Here is a 13,498-nt window from a genome sequence, read left to right as displayed (position 1 = left end):
ACTGGCTTCTGTCTCACTTGACTCAGAATGTTGATAAAAATGGCAGTATACTTTGGATGCCAGGTTGGGGCAGCTGCGAACAAACGCAAATTTCATGGGTGGTTACAGCACCAGAGATACTGCTGTACTAAAGACAGACACCAGGGAGAGCAAGAGATTACGGGTTCCTGAGAAAAAAACAGGGGCAAAACCTCTTCAACTGGGAAATGACATGCACAAGCCTAGAGAAGACCTATCCCCAGAAAAGGTGTGAGAGGGTCCCAGAATCTCTAGCCAGAATGATTGGTGAAGGTCTTCCCCTGTAAGAAGCCATCTGTAAAGACTGGGAGAAGTGTTTGTTTTATCAAATGCCCAAATATTGCCTAAAGATACTAAGGCACACAAAGAAACAGAGAAAGATGGCCCAATCCAAGGAACAAAATAATCTCCAGAAATCTACCCTAAAGAAAGGAGATCTATGAATTACCTGATAAACAATTGAAAATAACTGTCTTAAAAATGCTCAATGAGCTCACAGAGATACAGACAACTAAAAGAAATCAGGAAAATGATGCATGAACAAAATGAGAATATCAACAGATATAGAGACTATAAAAAGAACCAAACAGAAATTCTGGATCTGAAGAATACAATAACTGAGCAAAACGGATGGCTAGTGGGAAGCTGCTGCATTGCACAGGGAGATCTGCTTGGTACTTTGTGATGACCTAATGGGGTTGGATAGGGAGAGTGGGAGGGAGGCTCAAGAGGGGGTATGGGGATATATGTATACATACAGCTGATTCACTTTGCTGTACAGCAGAAACTAACACAACATTGTAAAGCAATTATACTCCAATAAAGATATATATAGAAAAAGAATACAATAACTGAAGAATTCACTAGAGAGCTTCAAAAGCACACTTCATCAATCAGAAGAAATAAATTAGCAAATTATGACTATTTTAAGTCATAAATTGTTACAAGGACAAAGAAGGACATTATATAATGGTAAAAGGGTCTATCCACCAGGAAGATTTGACAATCATAAATATATATGCACCTAATTTCAGAGCTCCCAAATATAGAAGCAAACATTAACAGAATTGAAGGGAGAAATAGGAAGAAACAGTATAAAAGGAGGAGATTTCAATTTCCATTTTCAATAATGGATAGAACCACCAAACAGAAGACCAGTAAAGAAACAGAGGACTTGAAAAACACTATAGATTAATTAGACCTAACAGATATATACAGAACACATCACCAGCCAACAGCAGAATACATATTCTTCTTAAGTGCACATGGAACATTCTCTCCAGGATAAACCACATGTAAGAACACAAGTATTAAAAGTTTTTAAGATTAAATCATATAATCTCCAATAACAATGGAATAAAACTAGAAATCAGTAGCAGAAGGAAAACTGGAAAATACAAAAATATGTGGAAATTGAACAGCTCACTCTTAAACAAGAAGAAATCTTAAGGGAGATTACAAAATATCTTGGGATATTTTAAAATAAAAATACAACATATCAAAATGTCTAAGATATAGCAAAAGCAGTCATAAGAGGGAAATTTATAGTGCTAAATATTTACATTAAAAAAGAGGAAAAATCTCAAATCAACAACCTAACTTTACACCTAAAGGAACTGGGAAAATGGAGAATAAACTAAACCCAAGTTAGCAGAAAGAAGGAAATAAAGATTAGAGCAGAAGTAAGTGAAATGGAGCATAGATAAACAATAGGAAAAAATCTATGAAACTAAGAGTTAGATTCTGGAAAGAACAACAAAACTGACAAATGCTTATTAGCTAGATTAAGAGGAAAAAAGAGAAGATTCAAATAACTAGAATCAGAAAGGAAAGAGCGAACATTACAACTGTTGTCACAGAAATAAAAAGGATCATAAAAGACTACTATGATCCATTATACACCAACAAAATGGATAACCTAGATGAAATGGATCAATTCCTATAAAATTATAACCAACTAAGACTGAATCAGGAAGAAATAAAAAATCTGAACAGACCTATAACTAGTAAGGAGACTGAATCAGTAAGCAAATAATTTCCAACAAGCTTGAGCTCAGCACTATGTAGCTTCCATGGAGAGTGCTACCACACATTCAAAGAAGATTTAACACCAATCCTCCTCAAATACTTCCAAATATTTAAGGGCAGGGAACATTTTGAAACTCATTCTATGATGCCAGCATTACCCTGATACCAAAGCCAGACAAAGATACTACAAGAAAACTACAGCCCAATATTCCTTGTGAACATTGATTCAAAAATCCTCAACACAATACCAGCAAACCAAATTCAACAGCATATTATGAAAGGATTAAACACCATGAAGAGTGAGATTTTATTCCTGGAATGCAACATACAAAAATGAATCCATATAATACATCACAGTAACAGAATGAAGGAAAAAAACCACTTGATCATCTCAACTGATACAGCAAAATCATGACAAACTTCAACACTCTTTCATGATTAAAAAGTCAAACACTCAACAAACTAGGAATAGAAGGAAACTATCTCAATATAATAAAGGCCTCATAACTTACTCAAACCTTGCTTTAGATAGTGAGGAGGGAAGTGATGTCATGAAAGGTGGTGGAGTAGAGAAATCAAGGAATTTGTCTTTTCACCAAAACAACTATTGATAGAATTAGCTATTTTGAAACTCTGGAATCTAGTTGAATACTTACAGTATCCAGGGGAATGCTTGATGAAGAGAGAGGCTGGCATTTAGGGAAATCTCTGTCAGGTCACTGGCTGACCACACAGATGAAACAATACTTCAGTGAACACACATGACAAGGAATATAGTCTTTGCAAAAACAGTGTGGAAAGACACTAAACAGACAAGTGCAGCCTTCATCAGGCAACAACAGAAATTTCTGGGGAGGGTAGAGAATCTAATTTCCAGAGTTACTACGTTACAATGTCCAAAATGTTCTGTTCTCAATAAAAAATTACAAAGAACACAAAGAAACATGGAAGTATATAACCCATTCACATGGAAAAAAAGAAACTGACAGATGAAGTCCAGACACTGGATTTGGTAGAGAAAGACTTTAAAATAACTGTCTTAAATATGCTCAAAGAGGTGAAGGGAATCATGGACAAAGAACTAAATGAAACCCTGAGAATGATATATGAGCAACTAGACAATATCAATAAAGAGAAATTATCAAAATGAACCAAATAGAAATTCTAGAGCTGAAAAGTACTATAGGTGAAATGAAAAATTCATTAGAGGGTTTTAACAGTAGATTTGAGCAGGCAGGAGAAAGAATCAGCAAACTTGCAGATAGATCAAATGAGATTACATAGTGTCTGGAGTAGAAAGAATACAAGAATGAAGAAGAGTCTAAAGGACATATGGGACTCTATCAAGCTTAACAACATATGCATTATGAGAGTGCCAAAAGGAAATGAGAGAGAAAAGGGTGAAAATATTTGGCAAAAATGAAATAATGGCCAAAAACTCTCCAAATTTGATGGAAGACATACATCTACATGATCCAAGAGGCACAATGAATGAAAAGCAGAATACACTCAAAGACACTATACTATAATTAAACTGTTGAAAGACAAAGACAAAGACAGAGAATCTTGAAAGGAACAAAAGTGGCTCATGAACAAGAAATCTTCAATAAGATCAACAGCTGATTTCTTATGAGAAACCATGAAGTCCAGAAGGCAGTGATAGGGTTTGTTTGTTTGTTTATTTATTTAGGCCATGCTGCATGGCATGTGGGATCTTAGTTCCCTGAAGAGGGATCGAACCCAAGCCCCCTGCATTGGAAGTGTGGAGTCTTAACCACTGGACCACCAGAGATGTCCCATTGATATGGTATATTTAGAATGATGAGAGGAAAACACTATCAAGCAAGGATTCTATATCTGGCAAAACTATCCTTCACAAATGAAGGAGAAATTAATACATTTGTTAACACATAACAAAAGCTAAGGGTGTTTGTTGCTAGTAGGGCTTCCCCATACAGGAAATGCTAAAGAGAGCTCTTCAGGATGAAATAAAAGGACACTGGAAGACAAGTTACACTGGCCATATGAAGAAATAAAGATGACTGGCAAAGATGACTACATATGTAAATATAAAAGCTAATATTCTTATATTTTTGGTATGTAACTCCTCTTTTGTTTCCTATATTATTTAAAAGACAAATGCATAAAACAATGATTATAAAGCTATGTTAACGGACACATAATGTAAAAGATGTAATTTGTGACAATAACAATATAAAGAGGGGATGGAGGTGGACAGAGACAGAGATAATGTACACTATCGGAAATAAGTTGATATCAATTCAAACTACTTTGTTATAAATTTAGGATGTTAACTGTAATCTCCATGTAATCAGTAAGAAAATAATGAAAAACTATGCAAAAAAGGAAATGAAGAGGGATCACAATGATACATTAGGAAAAAAATCAAATACAAAAGAAGGCGATATTGGAGGAATTGAGAAACAATTCATTTGAGAAACAAATTGAGAAACAAATTGAGAAACAATTCATTTGAGAAACAATTGAGAAACAAAGACATATACAAAACAAACAGCACAATGACAGAATTAAGTCCTTCATTATCAGTAGTTACTGTAAATGTAAATGGATTAAACTCACCAGTTAAAGGACAGAGATAGGCAGAATGGATTAAAAAAACCATGATCCAACTATATGCTTCTATAAAGAGACCCACTTTAGACTTAAAGACACAAATAGGTTGAACGTGATAAAATGAAAAAAGATATTCCATGCAAATAATAACCAAAAGAGAGTTGGAATGATTATACTAATATCAGATAAAATAGATTTTAAGTCATACACTTTTACAAGAGAAAAAGAAGGACATTATTTATATTAATAAAAATGTCAAATCATCAAGAAGACATAACAACTATAAATACATATGCATCTATCAACAGAGCCCAAAAGTATATGAAGCAAACATTGACAAAATCGAAGGAAGATATAGACAGTTGTACAAAAAGGAGACTTCAATATCCCACTTTCAATAATAGAACAACCAGACAGAAGATCACAAAGAAAACAGAGGACTAGAAAACACTATAAAACAACTAGACTTATATATAGAACACCTCACCCAACAACAGTAAAATAAGTATTCTTAAATGCACATGCAACATTCTCCAGGATAGACCATATGTTAGGTCATAAGGCACTTCTCAAAATATTTTAAAGATCAAATCATATAGAGTACCTTTTCCAGAACAGTGGAATGAAGCTAGAAATAATAACAGAGATAAAACTGGAAAACTGGAAGTATATACGTATAAATATACACCACACTCTTAAACAACCAATGGGTCAAAGAAGAAATCACTATTAGAAATTGGAAATTAGAAAATACGTTGAGATAAATAAAAATGAAAACACAACATATAAAAACACATGGGATGCAGCAAAGTCAATGGTCAGAGGGAAATTTCTGGCTGTAAATGTTTAGTAAAAAGAAAGATCTCAAATCAACAACCTAGGTGTACACCTTAAGGAACAAGAAAAAGAAGAGAAAACTAAACCCAAAGCCAGCAGAAGGAAGGAAATATTAAAGATTAGAGCAGAGATAAACAAAAGAGAGAATAGAAAAATAACAGAATCAACAAAATGAAAAGTTGGTTTTTGACAATATCAACAAAATTGGCAAAGCTTTAGCTAGGCTGACTGAAAGGAGAAAAGACAGAACTACTAAAATCAGAAACAAAAGCAAGGACATTACTATTGATCTTACAAAAATTAAAAGGATTATAGAGAATAATATGAACAACTGTAGGTTTTCAAATTAGATAATCTATACAAACGGACAAATTCCTAGAAACACACAAATTACCAAAACTGACTTCACACAAAATAGACAGTCTCAACAGCCTATAATAAAGACATTGAATCAGTAATCAAAAATCCCCCAACAAAGAAAAGTCCAGGACCAAAAGGCCTCACTGATGAATTCTACCAAACATAAAAAGATCAGTTAACATCAATCCTATTCAATCCCAAAAAAACAAAAGAGAGGAGTCACTTCCAAATACATTATATGAGGACAAGATTCATCTGATACCAATGCCAGACAAAGATGCTAAAGAAAAGAAAACTGCACAATTATTTCTGCTTATGAATATAGAACTAAATAGCCTCACCATATTACTAGCAAAACATTATTATTTATTTATATAAATTTATTTATTTATTTATTGGCTGCATTGGGGCTTCGTTGCTGCACGCAGGCTTTCTTTAGTTGTGGTGAGCGGGGGCTACTCTTGGTTGCGGTGCATGGGCTTCTCATTACAGTGGCTTCTCTTATTGTGGAGCATGGGCTCTAGGTGCGTGGGCTTCAGTAGTTGTGGCATATGGGCTCAGTAGTTGTGGCTCACGGGCTGTAGAGCACAGGCTCAGTAGTTGTAGCGCACAGGCTTAGCTGCTCCGCTAAGGGGATCTTCCTGGACCAGGGCTCAAACCCATGTTCCCTGCATTGGCAGGCGGTTTCTTAACCACTGCGCCACCAGGGAAGCCCGACTTCAGTTTCTAAACACAAGAAAAATAACAAGTGTCGGCAACAATGTGGAGAAACAAGAACCCTCATACATTGCTGTATGTATGAGGTGGGAATGTAAAAAGATGCAGTTGTGGAAAGTAAATGAGAAGTTTGGCAGTTCCTCAAAAAGTTAAACACAGAATTACTCTGTGACCCAGAATATCCACGGCTAGGTATGTACTCAAGAGAAATGAGAACACATGTCCACACAGAAACTTCTACGTATTTTGCAGCATTGTTCATAAAAGCCCCAAAGTAGACACAACCCAAATATTCATCAATGGGAGAATGGATAAACAAACTGTGGTATATACATACAATGGATCATTACTCAGGCATAACAAGGAAGGAAATACTACATATGCTTTCAACTTGGAGGCACCTTGAAAACATTAAAGTTTTACATTAACTAAGTAAAAGAAGCCAGACACAAAAGGTCACATGATATGTGATTCCTTTCATATGATATACCCAGAATATGCAGATTCACAGAGACAGAAAGCAGATTGGTGGTTACCAGAGGGGGAGAGACGAATGGGGAAGGATTACTTAATGGGTACAAGGTGATTTCCGAGATGATAAAAAAGTTTGAAACTAGAGGGAGGTGGTGGTTTGCACAACATTTTGAATAACTTAAATACCACTGAATTGTACATTTAAAAACTGTTAATTGTAGGTTATGTTAATTTCACCAAAATTTAAAAAATTTTTAACAAGTGAGAAGAAACTGGCTTACTTTTTTTTTTCCTCTTGAGATAATGCTTGCCAAACAATTTTATTCAGGCGCCTGTTTAAAAAAAAACCAACAATAGTTATTTAGTAGCAACAGTTCATTTCATGACAAAAAGCTGAACCCGGGCAGGGAGATCCCAAGCCACGCAGCACCACCACCGCTGGACCATGTCATTGCCACTCGTTCAAAGAGACTGGATGTGAGTGTCTCCCACCCTCAGCATCACTGCAGAAGCCTTGGGGCTTTGTGGCAATCATGCTAAATATTAAAGGAGGGCACAGCTCTCAGCTGGATCAGGTAAAACCCGGACTGAGAAAAGGCAGCAAACAAACTGTTCCTCATTATCTCTGCATGAAGATATTTCTAAACACTCACTGCTTTTCTTCATAAGGAAAAATATGTGTGCCCTTAGCCTGCCTTCTGTAGACATTCTTCTGTCTGGATTCTCAGAGCAAAAATAAAAGGTTAATAGGTTTATAAATAAGAGGATTGGGACACACTTTAGAGATCGACCAGCCTGATCTCCTTGTTTTCCAAATGCAGCCGCTAAGAGGGGCAGACAGATGAAGCGCCTTACTTATCCAGCACCGAGAGCTGGTGGGGCTGAGACTAAAGCTCACTGAACGTGTTTGCAGAGAGATGCTGGCAACCCAAGAAGGAAGGAGGAAGTTGGAGCCAGTGCTTTCTATCAGGTAGTTACAGCTCCTTTTCTTGTTACTAATCAGTGGTGCTTTTTCCAGAGCTTCCAGCCCAGTTCTGTAGTGCTACATCATCACCCAAATCAGGCTTACTAGGGCACAGGACACAGAACACTGGCTCCACAGGTTGTGAGCTGGTGTTCCATGAAGCAAAAAAGCTTCAATAAAATGGGGTGGGAGAATACTGCCTCTCCCCAGGAGGCATGCTTCTAATCCTTGGACCCAGCGTCCGTGGCACAGGGCTCTGGGAGCACACTTTGGGTGGTGTTATCCTGCCCTGATCTCCCATCACAGGCCTGGTGAGATCATGGAAACGGGGTCTGGCACGGTGGTGAAAAGCACAGACCCTGGAGCCAGACTGCCTGGGTCCAAAGCTCAGCTAGCTCCTCCTCTTATTAGCTGGGAGACTTTGGGCCAGTAGCCAACTTTTCTGTAGAAAGGGGGTAATCACAGTACCTCTCTCCCACTGCTGCAGTGCAGACTCAATGAGCAAGTTATGTGCACCGCACACAGAACTGTGTCTGACACAGGTAAACGCTCTGTAAGTGACAGGAAGAGTCAGGAAGTGGGAAATAAGCCAGCTCGGCTCCTGTGTCTCTTGATGTTTTTGGTTCTTTGGGGTCTATTGGGAAATGGTTTTCTTTAATGATGTGGTTGATGAAACAATGATCAGGGCTTCTAAGGCTTGTGTGCATTTCTGGGGAAAAAACAAAACAAAACAAAACTGTAAATCCTTTTAAGTCTAAACCTTGAAAGTGCAGGCAGTAGAGTAGGGAGGCTGGGAGTGCGACGAGGGCTTGGGAGCTACGTGGGTCTGGGTTCAAATCTCAGCATCTCCACTTTGCCGCCGTGTGAACCTGTTACATAACTTTTTGAAACACTGTTTTCTTATTGATAAAACAAAGATAACACCACCTGCCCTTGGAGTTGCGAGGATTAAGTGAGCTGAATGTACAAAGTGACCAGGAATAACTAAGGCTCATTCCCTCCAGCTTCTGAAGGAGGGTGAGGCTTAGACACTCAGAAACGGTTGGTGAATGTGGGTCCAATTAGCTAGAACATGTCTCTAATTTTATTTCGGTTCTTCAGAAAATATTTTTCCAAGAGGGTGTTTCCATAACCTCTATTACTCCTCTGCTTTCCGCCTTCACTGAACTATTTCAAAGCACACGGGGCAGAAAAAGCGAGTGGGCGTGAGCTGAGGGCAGCAGAGATGTGTGAATCCCCGCTCCACTGTCCCGGAAGGCAACCGTGGGAAAGTCTCTAAGCGTGCGGGACGAGGGCAGTCCTTGTGGGATGCTGGGATTTGACAAACCGCAGTTTTCCTCTTTCTTTTAGGAAACTGAAATTTGGCTGAGCGTAGCGTTTACCAGCTTTCTCTACCTCTAGTTTGCAAATCCACTTATACCGAGTGGCTCATTTGCAAAGCAACTCGTAACTAATGACACTTCAGAAGTCTAGTCAGCAGCCCAAGCAATTCGATGGTAAGCAGAGGCTACTATGCCTGGTCCCTGAGTCAGAACTGATTCTTCTCCTGTGGACCTGAGGGCTGAAACCTTGACCTCAGATTCACAACACAAGCTGTGGAAAAGTCACCCCAGAATCCAGCCAACCCTGGTAATCGTCACTCAGAGCTTATGCTCAGACACACAAAGCCAAAACTGCTTCTGCAATTCTTAAAATATTGAACCAGAAGGACTCCTACACACGGGCACTAAGTGTGACCAAAACTGCTAGTTTATGTCACTATTTTGGCCAGAGGACTGTGAACTTCCCACTCATCTGGTCATCCCTAACCATACGGACTTAGGGTTATATCTGGCTTACTTGTGGTGGGAAACTCCTTAGAAACGTTGTATTGGGGATGAGATGGGGATAAACTAAGCTTCATTAATTACTTTTCATCTTTTCATATTCCGCATATCTTTAGAAAGACGAAGCAAGATGGAAAAGGGAACTGACATTTATGCCAGCAAAATTCTTCAACACTATTGAATACAAAAGATCAGGAAGCTTTGTTCTGTATAATATTAACATTAATACTATTAAATAACAATATTAAATAAATAATTCATTTAAAATAAACATCAAGTTATTAATACCAAATAATTAATACTAATGCAATCAATAATATCAAACATTAATCATATTAAAATAAATGTTAATGATCATGTTTAAATTAATATCATTTTAATAAACAATATAGTATACTGTTCCTCTAAGGGTACTAAAAGGCTTTTCCGGATTTACTCATTGGAAGAACTGGAACAAGTCACCGCTATGTCTGTATTTTGGTTTTGCCATTAACGAAGGACTCTCTTCTGCCTGGGAAGGTCCCTCTGGAAACTCTCGGGAAAGGGTCAGCTCAGTGGGAAGAGCTGTGTGACCCTCCCATTCCGTGTATTTATGGTTATTTTAGCATCAGCAGATATAGGGAATGAAAGAGGGAAATAATTAACATGAGTTGCTCTTTATATATAATTTACATAACCCTCACAACTGCCCCGTGAGCCAGATCTTGCAAATGAAGCTCACAAGTGTCATATGACCTGTCAAGTAGCTATCTGACCTCAAAGCCCCAGTTCATGGCCTGGCATCAGGCTTTCACAGACCAGGTAATTACAGCACTCAAATATTTGAATGAGTCAAGCAAATTAAATTACAATATGATGATATTATTGTATTTCATTCTGAATAACTGAATTGGATCAATTTTAATAAGTAAACTTGAATTAGATCAAATTCAAATTAAATTCCAACAGTCAAATATATATATATATTATATATATATATATATAGTGACACCTGCTAGGAAGAGGAGAAGACCGGGGGAAAGCAGGCAGCCCAGTGCCCGCCTTCGGGGGCCAACATCCTCACAGGGAAGGGACAGGCCTGTACAGAAGCTGTGAGCGCTCCAAGGGCCACACGCAAGGTGGGTGGTGCAGAGTCGTTGGGGAAAGGCCTCTCTGGGGAGGGCCATTGGCACTGAGGCAAGAAGGGAAGAAAGAGGACAGCTGGTGGAAGGGGGCAGGAAGAGGGGCAGTGGAGCTTCAAGGCAAGGGAAGGACTGCCTGGTGCAGGGGCGGGGAGGCGGAGAAGAGGGCCAGCACCAGTAAGAGGGTAACTACAGAGCAAAGTCTCAGGCCCACAGGGGAGGGCAAGCCTTGGCAGAGTTCAGCCTGCCTTCAAGAGAAACGAAGGGCCCACAAAGACTCAGAGAAGTCCTGAGAAGCCCATGGAGGCAGCTGCAGGAGCTCATGCGACACAGCCTCAGTTCTCAGGCAATGGCAGTGGAGGAGGCTCAAGTGTAAGGAGATTTGGAGAGGACCGTGATGGGCGTGGGGCGGAAAGGCCAGCCTCTGGGCTGGGTCGTGCACTCCAGGCAACAGAAGTCAGGCTTTATACTTTTTTGAACACACACTAGACACCCTGTAAAATGACAACAGATCAGTAAATGCTGGCCTGGGCCCCGTCGTTCACTTTGGCGTACTTTATTACCCTTTTCCCAACCACATGGCAGTAAATGAAAACCCAATTGCACAGCTTCCAGAACCAAGAATAGGCTTGCCTGGAGGAGCTGGGTAGCTCAACGTTTAATCAAGCGTGTGCACCAAGGACTAATTAAGTGCTGAGGGGCAGGGTGCGGAGGTGATTAGAGAGCTGGGAGAGGGTGAGATTCTAGCCCCAGAGCTGTGTTCTCCACCAACACTCTGAGGCAGGCTGCCAGGTCAGGCCGGAAGGAGCCAGGCCCCAGGAAGGGGCTGAGATTCAAGGACCCTGGGTCTCCTTCTCCAGCAAACCCTGGGTTATCTGCGCTTGGGAAAAAAGGCCCCCTCACTCAGTACTAACACAGTGGCTAGTTAAGAGTACAGTTTTCACTGTAGTCAACTTGGTCATCTTCTTGATTTTGATATAAAAATTGTTTAAATCAATTATCTCATGATTGTGGCGTTTCTTTGTTGTGGTGTGGTGTCACTTTACAGAATGTTAGATACTAAAATGGTCCAATTCGCTCTGCTAAAAAGCAAAGGTTTAAAGAGCTCATGGAAACATGAGATTTCTGCAGAGTTTGGAAAGGGAAGATGGCTTCTCGAAAACCCCGTTGGACATAGGCAAAGCACTGGGCTGGCCAAAAAGTTTGCTCGGGTTTTTCTGTAACATGGTATGGAAAAACCCGAACGAACTTTTTGGCCAGCCCAGTACTTAACGCAGTGCTGGCACAGAGGAAGCCCCTTATGTTAGCTGCCGCTGCTGTTAATATTCCTCATGGACCACTGTTAAACAGCTGCGCCAGATGAAAAATTTAAGCTAAAAGAAGGGAAAACAAGCCAAAACAAATTCCACATCCATTAAAGAGTAGCCAGGGGTAATACTCACTTTTCGTAGGACTTAATTGCCTGTTCCACTTTTTGCTTGTAGATATTAAGCTTCACTCCTTGGGGGTTAATTAAAGTCACCTTATTTGTGTCACTGCACGCATGTGCCAGAGGGAACACCTATATGCCAATGCCAAAGGAAAGGGTCACTTGATAGGTTAACACGTGCCTTCAGAAATGGATCTAATGGCTGTACAGTATGTTGTTCTGAATATAAAATCAATACATTATATTTGTAGAGAAATTAGAAAATACAGAAAATAAAAAAATAAGAATCAGAGATATCACTGCTAACCTTTTCCTTCCAATTTTTAAAACTATATATTTAAAAAATACCTCCCCCCAAAAAAAACCTGTTTCAGGAAACCCAAATCAGAATCAAGTGTTATCTTAATAAGCCTCTGTCAAATTGAAGGGCATAGGTGATAAGAAATAGAATATCATTGTTGCTACTTTGTAAATTACTAGCTGGGTTAAACATCTTTCTCACATATTTATTTTATATTTGATTTTCTCTTAAGAATATCTGATTATAGTTAGTATCTTTTGACCATTTTCTGTATCAATTTGTAAGAGATCCTTATACATGTCAAATAAAGAAGGCTTAGTGATCAATGAAACCACTTTCTGTAAGAACAACAGAGTACCAGAACGAGAGGGCATCTTTTTGAGTTCTTTCTGTCTGTGTCTGATGCTTCCTTCTGGGTTTGGGGATGCCTCTGATTCCATGCTATCTTAAGAGCACCTGTAATATTTTACATTTACCTGTCTGCATATTACTTTGTTTCATTCACTGCTGTATTCCTATCACCTAGAACAGTGCCAGGCCCTCAACAAATATCTGTTGATAAATGAATAAATGTATGTTTGCAAAAAGGCTTATTCCATGTCTTATTATTTACATAAAAAGAAAAAGTCTAACAGGAGAAAGGAGAGTACAAGGTCTAACAGTGTTTCGATACTGTGTATGATTCCAACCATGAGGAGCATGTAGGCATTTTAGAAATGTGGGGAATCAAAGCAACTATACACCAATAAAAATTAATTAAAAAAAACCCAATTAATCATAAGATGAAAGAAAGCTTTGGCCTTGACAACAGGGACCTGTGATATTTAC

The 13,498-nt window shown here is 38.9% G+C and overlaps 1 protein-coding gene across 1 annotated transcript in view; it reads right to left on the bottom strand.

Moving 5' to 3' along the window:
• Positions 1 to 13,498, bottom strand: part of VWA3B (von Willebrand factor A domain containing 3B) — a 206,246-nt gene that overhangs the window by 37,263 nt on the left and 155,485 nt on the right. The window contains exons 22-23 of the mRNA XM_024743834.1: positions 12,383 to 12,501; positions 7,311 to 7,361 (exon numbers count right to left, since the gene is read on the bottom strand). Of these exons, the coding sequence (XP_024599602.1) occupies positions 7,311 to 7,361; positions 12,383 to 12,501 (170 nt within the window). The remainder of the gene's footprint in view (positions 1 to 7,310; positions 7,362 to 12,382; positions 12,502 to 13,498) is intronic.

This window comes from Neophocaena asiaeorientalis, unplaced genomic scaffold (assembly GCF_003031525.2).
Source record: "Neophocaena asiaeorientalis asiaeorientalis breed wild unplaced genomic scaffold, Neophocaena_asiaeorientalis_V1.1 scaffold114, whole genome shotgun sequence".
NCBI lineage: Eukaryota > Metazoa > Chordata > Mammalia > Artiodactyla > Phocoenidae > Neophocaena > Neophocaena asiaeorientalis.
This window is presented reverse-complemented; position numbering and strand designations above follow the sequence as displayed.